The sequence below is a fragment of the Ornithorhynchus anatinus genome, chromosome 1 (assembly GCF_004115215.2).
Source record: "Ornithorhynchus anatinus isolate Pmale09 chromosome 1, mOrnAna1.pri.v4, whole genome shotgun sequence".
Taxonomy (NCBI): Eukaryota; Metazoa; Chordata; class Mammalia; order Monotremata; family Ornithorhynchidae; genus Ornithorhynchus; species Ornithorhynchus anatinus.
In genome coordinates this window covers 145,154,783-145,165,889 of record NC_041728.1, presented here as the reverse complement: position 1 = coordinate 145,165,889, position 11,107 = coordinate 145,154,783, and the positions used below count along the sequence as shown (strand labels likewise).

General features: G+C 40.7%; 1 protein-coding gene across 2 annotated transcripts in view; it reads left to right on the top strand.

Moving 5' to 3' along the window:
* Positions 1-309: 309 nt before the first annotated feature.
* The window catches only part of PEX5L (peroxisomal biogenesis factor 5 like), a 288,594-nt gene continuing 277,796 nt past the window's right edge, over positions 310-11,107 (top strand). For both annotated transcript variants that reach the window (XM_029066471.2, XM_029066450.2), the window contains exon 1: positions 310-796. In XM_029066471.2, coding sequence (XP_028922304.1) covers positions 776-796 — 21 coding nt within the window. In that variant the 5' untranslated portion in view covers positions 310-775. The remainder of the gene's footprint in view (positions 797-11,107) is intronic.

Genomic DNA, 11,107 nt, shown 5'->3' with positions numbered 1-11,107 from the left:
CCCACCCTGGCTCCATCTAACTCTTCCCCTCTGCTGGAGCTGGACTGGAAGAGACTCTGCGACCGAATGGTTTGTCCGGGCCTTTCCTCCACCGGGAATTTTGCAGGGGTCGAGCTCGGGGCCGGTCCTGGGGGGGGCGGATAAGGGGGACTGTGGGCGAGGTGGCGCCTGCGCGTGCACGAGCACCCCCTAATCAAGCAGTTTTTTCCTTCTCGGGGACGCGCGCGCGTTCTGGTGAGCGCTTTGCACCTCTAGGCAGCAGCAGCACCAGGAGGAGGAGGAGGAAAAGGAGGAGGAAAAGGAGGAGGAGGAGGAGGAGGAGGAGGTCTCTTTGCAGAGAGAGAGAGATGAAGGAGCTCAGCAGAAGGCGAGAAAGAGTTCGATTGAAAAGCAGGGAGTTTTAGAGGCTCCAGAGGGGACGAGACTTTTGATTTTTCTTCCTTCCTCCGGGTGGGTGCGGATTTTTTGGCGGAGGACTGGTTTTTCCGTCTCTCTGTGTCTCTCTCAGGCTTCGGGTCGCTCAGCACCCCGAGAGGAGAACAGCTCCTTGCAGTTTGCAGCACTGCGAAGGTGCAGCTCCGGTGCAGCTCCGGTGCAGCTCCGGTGCAGGGCACCTGAGAAGCCGTTTCTGGGCAACCGACGAGCGTCCCCCCGAAATCCTCCCACACCACCCCCCTGCTTGGGCAAGGAAACACAAGAAAGAGAAAAAAAAAGAAAAGAATCCGCCGGTCTCAGGGGACCCCCCCCCCCCGCCCCCCGAAGAAGCTGAAGCAGAATGTACCAGGGACACATGCAGGTAAGGACATTTCCATGATGATCATAATGCTGATGGCATTTGTTAGTAATGGTGCTGGTGTTTTGTTAAGCGCTTCCTATGTGCCCAGCACTCTTCTAAGCGCTGGGGGAGGTGGAAGGTAAATAGGTTGTCCCACATGGGGCTCTCCATCTGGCTGGAGAGATGGGGCTGATTGAAGTGGGAGGAGAACCTCCAAGTTACTGTGGCAAAGTAGCTCCTTCACACAATTCAACAAGTGAAGTGGTGCAATAGGAGAGTGGCATCTAGCCTGCCAGCCCGTTGTTGGGCAGGGATTGCCTCTATCTGTTGCCCAGTTGTACTTTCCAAGTGCTCAATACAGAGCCCTGCACTTAGTAAGCGCTCAATAAATACGACTGAATGAATCTGGGCCCAGAGCCGAGGGGGAGAAACTACATCGGTTTGCTATGGAGCAGGGAGGTGAAGAAGAGAGTCCTGGCAACTTCAGCCGGGTGAAGTTTGCTTTCTTATTTATTCCTTTCACCTGTTTGTCCAAAGGGGCTCAAAAGAGCGTATGAGGATAAATGGCTTTCTGATGCCGATATTATCTTTTACCCATCCGGGGTTGTATTATTGATGCAACTCAGCATGTATGTCAACTGAAGGGCAAACCATCATGGAAAAGACGAAGCGCGTTCCTGGCCCATTGGCAAAGATTTCATGGCGTTTTTGAATAACCCTCCTCTTCCCTGTTAAAATTTAGTATGCTGCCTTTAGGGTGCTGTGTGATGTAGTTTTTTTTTTTTTCCTTCCCAGATTGAGACAGTTTTGCCTCTCCCCCAAAGCACATGACTTGGAAACCGAATTTGAGACACATGCCCTAAAGACTTAAACGTTAGAAGTGGAAATGTTTGCCTCTCATCGTTCTTGATCGCCATCTCTAAAGGAGACTTTGCCTCTCCCTCATACAAACCCTCTAATGCCTTAGACGTGATTACTTTAACCTTGACTTCCATTCTTATTCACTCGAGTCTTTCTTAAAAAGCCTGAGTAAAGAAAATACCCGAACAGCTTGTGAAATACGAACTGAGGTCATACTAGTTTTTCTCGGTGCTTTTCAGTCACTCGAACTGATTATAAATATGGGTTCTTTTCTGTTGCAACAATGTGCCAATACTTTTTTACATGATGCTATTTTTTATACTGATATATATATATATTATATACATATATATATAAAGGATGTTGTTTCATTGCATCTTTAATGCAATTTGAAGAAATGGAAAGGAATGAATATATAACCATGGGTACTGTTTTATCTTATCACTGCCTTATATGCTATTTCAAGGTTTGTGGAACAATTACCCTGGACTCTAATCTGACCTTAATTTAAATGTTTTGGGGAAATCCTGAGTCAGTGTTCTTTGAATTTCCAAAGCTTCCCTCATGCTCTTATTTAATGACTATAGCCTATGTAATTCTTTTCTTTTTTAACTTTGAAAGTAAGTAACTGATCTGGGGGAAAAAAATTCTTAAACTTAATTCTTCATAACAAAGTGCTTAAAATTCACTTATCACTTGGGAGCTGGTCTAATTTGTGGATAAATTCAACATTAAAAAGCCCATCCTGATGGGTAGTATGAGTGTTGCAAAAATATATGTACATATATTATTTTTTCAACTTTTGCAACCAAGCGTGTTATTCTGATAACTGTGTTTTCAATTTATTATCCCCAACAGACTCTAGATACTTGTTAAGTCATTAAACTGGTAGGTTTTGGTAAACACAATTAGAAAATTGCATCCAGAGTAATTTTTTAAAATGCAGCTAAATATTTTAATAAAATGTATTTTTAAATCTCTATCTTCAGCGAAGATTTAATGGTGACTAGAACAATGTCACTACGACTCAGAATATGCTCTTGTGCCATGCTCTTAGAGCAAATATGATACTTTTCAAAAATATTCATAATGCTTTGCCAACCTTAGCTTGAAAATGTTTCTAAAGATTGTAATCCATATGCTACCAAAAATTGAGAACACAATACATTTTTTTCTGTTGCTGCTGACCACTAGTATTTAGCCTGAAGTTTCCACAGCCTTAAGATTCACATTCAGTGGCTGCTTATTTTATGCACTGTCAGCCCCCAACTCCCAAAGAAACAAATGAACTTGAAATCTATTACCTAGTCCTGAGATTCCCTGAAATTTTATATGAAGAAAGAAATAGACCCCCGATACACTCCGTTGTCATTGTTTACAACAATTTAAAGATCTTTCCTTTTCAGAGATTACAGTCTCTTCCTAGATGTACCTGCCTTTAATCCCAATACTAAACACAGAAAAAAAGGAAAGAAGACAAAACCTGAAACAGTCATTTGATTCATTTCTATTCAGATAAACAGTCAAGAAAATGCACTAACATTTCTCCCATTTGTGAAGAGAATTTGAAAATAGTGATTCTTAGTCAGTAATTCAATATGGGAGGAAAGGAGAAAACGTTTTTAGTTATTAATATGTGCCAGTTTGTCTCTAGGTAAGCACTGAGCGATAAACTTGTAAATAAAACTCATATTTTCAACATTCCAAATTATTTAAACTTTTTTTTTAATGCAAGACTCGGGAAAGCTATCACAGGTGAACAATGTAATATTTTCAAAGAGTTGCTTTGTGAACCTTACATGCCTGATAATATAATGGAGTAAATGTTTTTCAAGTATCTCTAATGATTACATGAACTTTCTGTGTAAGTAATGGCTCTATACTACAATGTGTTCCTGCAACTTTAACATTTTGGCACATGGAGTTTCCTCATAGACCATCAGAAAATTTACACATTTCCACTAACCTGTTAAGGATGATAGATTATCCATAATAGCCAGTTCTTTTCTTAGTATGTTCAAGCATCATATAGACAAACGTAACGGAGGAGTTGATGCTATAGTTGTGCAAATCATATCCCTGCTGATTTCACTAATTGACTTGAAAGGGAATTTTGTCTACAGAGCAATTGCAGGATCTTAAGTAAAATTGCTTCTTCACTGTTGGCTTCAGGTTTTTACGATCCCAATTTGGGAGCTCTGTGCTGGCTGAAATCTTTCTTAATATTATAAGGAAAGAACCTCCTATTTCTGAAAGTGGACTTTTCTACCAGCTCACATATATATATGTTTTTTAAAGGGGGGGTTTACACCCAGGAGAAATGTGTACACAAATCACCACCACTGATGAAAACATAATAATTCAGTGTCTGTCGGTTCTTCCTTATAAAACAATATTTCTGAACTATTCCAACTTAGATATGAAGGGCTTCTTCCCAATTTTGGTGGGGGAGAGGGCAGGGAAATACTTTTCCTATTAATGAAATGAGACTCTTCAATCACCCTTTGGATTTCACTTGTGAGGTGAGTTCTTTCAAAATATACAACCCAAGGCTTAATTTGTTCAATTCAAATTATTCTTTACATACAAAACTCCAAACTAAACTTCTTCTTTAGACTTCTTGTACAGAGGAATCAATATCTATCTTTTGATCTATAGGTAAAAAGCAAAAATAATATCCCTTAAAATAGTTCTTTCATGACAAAGTTCTTCAGGTAGAAGTTAATTATTGTCTCAAACTCTGAATATTCTACCATTTTTTTAATTACCAGTTATTTGCATGGTTGCTTTCGTACTTAAAGTATAAATGAAGGGAAGCCATTTTAATATAGTAGTAATGTATTTATTGAATGCTTACTGCACACAGAACTCTGTACCAAACTCTGGAAAAACGTACAAGGGTAGGAAATAGAGATGGTCTCTGGTCCTCAAGGGGCTCATGATTCAAGAATACAAGGGGAAGAGAGGACAGGAGACAGAAATGTAAGGAGCAGGGAAACAAAACACTGAAGCAACGTACAAGAGAAGGATAAATCAAATAAAAATAAACAGAATTTTAGGCTCCTCATGGTTCCTTCCAAAAGGGACACCTGTAGTCACAGCAGCTTCCCCAGCAGCCACCAATAGCCTCATGCTATTGATGCCTTTCTCTCTCCTGCCTGGATAGTGGATGGTAGGATAGCGGGGAGGTTCCTTAAAGATGAGAAAGAGAGTCGGTGTTGGTTCCCGTGAAGTCAGTGTGGGTGTCCAGTGTGGGATGAAAGGAGGGGGAAATAAATACTATTTATTTACTATTTATTTATTTAAATACTAAATGGTTTTTTGGTAATAGTATTGAAAAATACTATTCAATACTATTTGAAAAATTTTACAAAAGGTTAAATCTAAGGACCATTGATTAAGGACATTTATAAAACTCAGAATTTTCCAAGGATTACCTTCTTCAAAAATACAAATAGAACATAGCTCTTGACCCCAGAGAGATAAGCTCAATCAGACAATCAATCCATGGTATTTATTGAGTGGTTACTATGTGCAGAACATTGTACTAAGCACTTGGATAGAGAAAGCAACGTTGATTCTTTAGGGATCAGGCTTTAAGTACCATAAACATAGGTTTCTAATGTAATGTTTACTGACTCGCAGTAGTAACTCAACATGCTAGCAGCCTTATTGAAAGTCCAATGGGTGGATTAGCCAATTCATTGTCTGAGGACATTGCACAACTCATAACCTAGAGCTCTATAAAAGGGCTTTCTTGCAAGTCTGTTCTTTTTGGTGATCTGTTAAACCCATTTTTTAAACCCATTTTCACTTTTAACAAGAGGATCGTCGACAGGTGAGGAACTGCACCAGTGAAAAATAAAGTTTTTTGGTTTCTTTGTTTGTTTCCTCCCTGTGGAAAGAGACTTATTGGATTGCCAATCCACTAGACAGAAAGTTACGGTAACTTCGGAGAACCTCCAGTGTGTTGAACATATTCAGGTTTGAGAATTCGCATTGCAGGTGTGTAGGAAACTCTTCAAAATAGCTTAATGGACACCTCTGAAAAGCCAGAAGAAAACATGAATAGAACAAAAAGTTACAACTAGTTTTTTTGCAAATGAGTTCCAGATGGTGAGCTGGGAAGCACAAGGGAGCTATGAGACTGGCATGATGCTGTTTATGTTTGACTAGAGTCTCCTGAAAGATTCTTAAAATCATTAGTTATATACATATGTATACATACTTGATAAATTTTAACCAACATATATACATATATATATATATTTAAGCCCCACTGCCATGACGCTGTTTAGTGCCATTGTTCTTGTCTGTCCGTCTCCCCCGATTAGACTGTAAGCCCGTCAAACGGCAGGGACTGTCTCTATCTGTCGCCGACTTGTTCATCCCAAGCGCTTAGTACAGTGCTCTGCACATAGTAAGCGCTCAATAAATACTATTGAATGAATGAATGAATGAATGATATAATTACAAGGTCAAACTGTAATTGAAATACACTTTGATCTATTCTCAGAAAAGGGCTAGTAAGTCAGTTATTGTGAGAAATATATTTTTCTTTCTAAGAAATCCGGTTTTGGGAAGAGTGCATTTTATTTGGGTTAGAAAAAAGAAAATATTTGTTTTGGGTTGCAGGTCTTGGAATCAGTGGTTTATCTTTTGGATCAAATACAGTTACAGGGTTTTACTGGGTTATGTTGGTAAATCATTTACACGGAAGCTTCAGTTGGTGTAAAATGTAGGTGCCTGTAAGTATTGGTCACTGCGGTGGTTTTTTGCTGCTGCATGCAATCTTTAACACTATGATTGGTCTGCTTTGCTGTGATCTACGAAACATCATTCTGTCCTCAATCCCAGATTCCTCCAGATTACAAATGTCCTGAAAACATGCTGGGTTTTTTACCAAAAAGATCCCTCAATCCTGAAGCTTTTGCCCCACTTTTCAACCCCATAAAGATGTATTTGGTTCGATGCATTTTATGCTCGGGTCTCCTGCAAAGATCCTTTGTTCTAATTCCACCCCCGGCCCAACAACAACAACAACAATAACAACAACAACAAAAAAGAATCATACAATTTGGGCCTAAAATATATGGTTAGTCTCTGTGATTCATATTGCAAAGTCATTGACAATTGTACCATTGGTTCTGTTTACACAACACTAGGTGAGCTCCCTTTGGGAATTATGGCTTTTAATTTTTTGTAAACAGGATTTAGGTACTGTGGCAGAAGCATTCAGTACAGTTATTAACTATTAAATTAAAACTAAGTTCGCAATCTAATTCAGTTCAAGGTTTGATAGACAACACAAAAATCACTTTGGCTCTGTTACTGTTATTTTCTAGGCTCTTTTTTAAAGCAATAATAGTAGCAAAAGCATTTATGAAGGGTTTACTGTGCTGGGAAAGAACGCAAGGATGAGAATGAAGGGAGGCGGGTCAGGAGTGAGATCTAAATCAGTCAATCAGTGATATTTATTGAGAGCTTACTATGGGCAGACCCCTATACTAAGCACCTGGGAGGGTACGATACAACAAAATTGAGACATGTTCCCGGCCCATATCACGCTTTCAGTCTAGAGGGGGAGACAGATATTAATAGGAATAAATGTCGTTTTTAATATATAATTTAAAGATATGTGCGTAAGTGCTGTGAGGTTGGGGTTCGGATGAATATCAGATGTCCAAAGGTCACAGTTCCCAGTGCATAGATGATGCAGAAGGGAGACCGAGCTGGGGAAAAGAAGGCCTAATGGAGGAATAACAATAATAATAAAGTTGGTATTTGTTAATCGCTTACTATGTGCAGGGCACTGTTCTAAGTGCTGGGGTAGATACAGGGTAATCAGGTTGTCCCAAGTGAGGCTCACAGTTAATCCCCATTTTACAGATGAGGTAACTGAGGCACAGAGAAGTTAAGTGACTTGCCCACAGTCACACAGGTGACATGACCTCTGATTCCCAAGCCTGGGCTCTTTCCACTGAGCCAAACTATCAACACAGCACGGGACGGTGTAGGCTACTGGCTAAATGGCTCTGCTAGCCAGTGGTTTGGGAAGCCGAGGAGCTGACTTACTCTGTGGAGATTCTTTTCAGTTTTCTCCTTAAAGTTCCTTAAATTATTTAAAGGATTTTAAGTTCTTTCAAATGTATTCAGTGTCAGAATGGCACCCTAACTGCTTTCCAAAATATGCCCCCAGACAGACATTTATAAATGGTTAAAATGCCCTATTGAAGTTTTACGGCCACAGGGATTTAATACCTGTTTGGAGGCCTTGCTGAAGATTGACGTGCATGGTTTAAGTGGTCGCTGTATTATAATTAGCCCATCCGATGCTCTTTGGTTGTTGGGGTTCCAGATGGTGCCAAGGCAGTTTGGAGCCCAGAACACTCTTCCCACCACTCTTTGCTCTGGGTGAGGCCCAAGAGAGTCCTCCTCTGCGTAGCACTATGGTCCAAAATGATGGACTGTGTTGTGATGGCCCTTCACTACCAATCTTTAAGAGGTTAATAAATTAAAGTTTTTCAAATGAGAAGCAGTATGCTATAGTGGAGTATGTCATAGTACAGCCCTGGGAGTCAGAAGGGCCTGGGTTATTATCCTGGCTCTGCCACTTGTTTGCTGTGTGACCTTGGGTAAGTCAGAAACAGCATGGTTTAGTGGAAAGAGCACAATATTGGGAGTCAAAGGTCATGGGTTCTAATCACAGCTCTCTACTTGTCAGCTGTGTGACTTTGGGCAAGTTACCTAGCTTCTCTGTGCCTCAGTTACCTCACCTGTAAAATGGGGATTAAGATTGTGAGCCCCACGTGGGACAACCTGATTACCTTCATTCATTTAATCATATTTATTGAGCGCTTACTGTGCGCAGAGCACTGTACTAAGTGCTGGGAACGTACAATTTGGCAACAGATAGAGACAACCCCTGCCCAACAATGGGCTCACAGCCCCAACGCTTAGAACAGTGCTGTGCATGTAGTAAGCACTTAAAAAATACCATCATCATCATCATCATTCTCTGGGCCTCAGTTACCTCATCTGTAAAATGGGAATTAAGACTGTGAGCCCCATGAAGGACAGGAACTGTGTCCAACCTGATGATCTTGTAACTACCCCAATGCTTAGAACAGTGGCACAAAGTAAGCACTTAACAAATACCACAGTAAATAAAATGGCATGTGGTAAGTTGGATATCTGTGTTTCCAGTGACTTTAAGAGTGGGGCTCTTAATCATCTTCCTTGAACACGTGGCCCGGAGACATGAAAGAGCTAGATTAGATGACCTCTTGTTGCTCATTGGAGCATGCTATTTCTGTGATTCTCCAGTACAGTAGGGAAATCACCAGCCATTGAACATAAGAGTGTCCAAGCCTCCAAGAAATATTACTGGAACAAGTGAATGCTTATTTAATATTGTGCATCAGGAGAACTACATTCCATTGTCTAGTTAGTCTCTTTCTTTCTTTTCCATTGAGAAATTGGTGTGGACTCTGAAACCTCGCTTGGTGACCTGGGAAATTAGACAGAGACTTCAAATCCTCAGAGAAAATAAATATGCTCCCAAGGCCAATCTGGTATTTTTAAAAAGTGTCTTCTTTCTTTACAGCAGATCTCCCCTCTCCTCACCTTCAAAGCCTTATAAAAATTACATCTTCTCCAAGAGGTTTTCCCCAACTAAATCCTCATTTTCTCTACTCCCTCTCCCTTCTGTGTCACCTTTGCACTTCGATCTGTGTTCTTTAAGCATTTGATAGTCACCCCACCCTCAGCCCCATAGCACTTATATAAACATAATTTATTTTAATATCTTTCTCCTCCTCTAGACTGTAAGTTCCTTGAGGGCCAGGAATGTTTAACTGTACTCTCCTAAGCTCTTACACAGTGCTCTGCACTCAGTAAATACCACTGATTGATTCAAGAAAATAGTTCATACAAACACAGAGCTCAGCTGCTCTATGTCTGAATTTGCTTGGATCAAGAATCCATTTTAGTCTGTCATAGCATTGGCTTTCTTGAGGCAGGAAGTCTCACTGGAACTTTACAATACATGGCCCCAGGATCTGGTCCTAATCCCTTGTGATTCGGGAGCAAATGCATGTCAAGTGAAGTTTCTCCAAAGTTGAAAGGGAATCAATTACAGGAAAACTTTATAATTAGATTGCTGCTGTAATTAACTAGAACTCCTCTGTCAGACCCTTCCAACAGTGTAAAGGTGTCCAATTCTTATTAGTTGGAGAGCTGGAGTGGTAGAATTTTAGATACCTCTTTTGGTTATTTACTATTTTCCCATTTCACAAAGGTCTCTCTGAATTCTAAATTTACCCTCTAAGTTTCTGGTCACTGTCCCCTTCAGATGGAGTGACTCATGCAGCTCAAAGATCACACTTTGTATTTCATCGCCTGATTCATTAAGAAAATTGTCAAAACACTACTGGACCTTACAGCTTCCTTTTCTATAGTGTTTGTTAAATGTTTACTACTTACTAAGCACTGGGGTAGATGCAAGCTAATCAAGTTAGACCGAGACTAGGTCCCCTATGGGGCACACAATCTTAATCCTCATTTTACAAATGAGGCAACTAAGGTACAGAGAAGCTAAGTGACTTTCCCAAGGTCATATAGCAGACATGTGGCAGAGCTGGGATTAGAAACCAGGTTCTCTGAGTCCCAGGCCCATCAATCAATCAATCATTGGTATTTATTGAATAATTTATATTTGCATAGCACTGTACTAAGCACTTGGGAGAGTACAACAGAATTAGCAGACATATTCCCTGTCCATAATTAGATTGCAGTCTAGAGGAGGAGACAGGTATTAATATGAATGAAGCCCATGTGGCCCATGCTCTATCCATTCAGCCATTCTGCTTCTTGATTGAGGACTGCATGTCCTCCAATACTGATATTACATGATAACTCTCTCCATGTAAGTGTTGTTGTGTTCTGAATCATATTGTCCTTGTGTACCCGGTGACCCAAACATGTGATGTCCAGGGAACAATTCTCATACACCTCTGTGTTGGCAGTGCTGCATTATGGTCAGTCATTGGCTATTCAAAAAATTCCCCAAAGACCCTGTTGAAGACTAGCCAGGGACCTGTAGGGAGGAAAATGAGAAAAATTAATTTCCCAAAAAGCCAAGGGGCTTGACTCCTGACTCTTTTAGTGAGTGATGATGAGTGGAGCCAAACCTCTGCCTGATATTGAACGAGGTCTCGATGGGTTGTAAAGCAGTGTGGCCAACTGGGAAGAGCACGTGCCTGGGAGTCAGAAAGACCTGGGTTCTAATCCCGACCCCAACTGCTGTTTGACTTTGGGCAAGTCCCTTCACTTCTCTGGGCCTCTGTTTCGTCATCAATAAAATGGGGATTGACTGTGAGCCCCATGTGAGACAGAGACGGCGTCCAACCTGATTACCTTGTGTCTACCCCAGCATTTAAAACAGTGTTTGACACATAGTAAGAGCTTAAC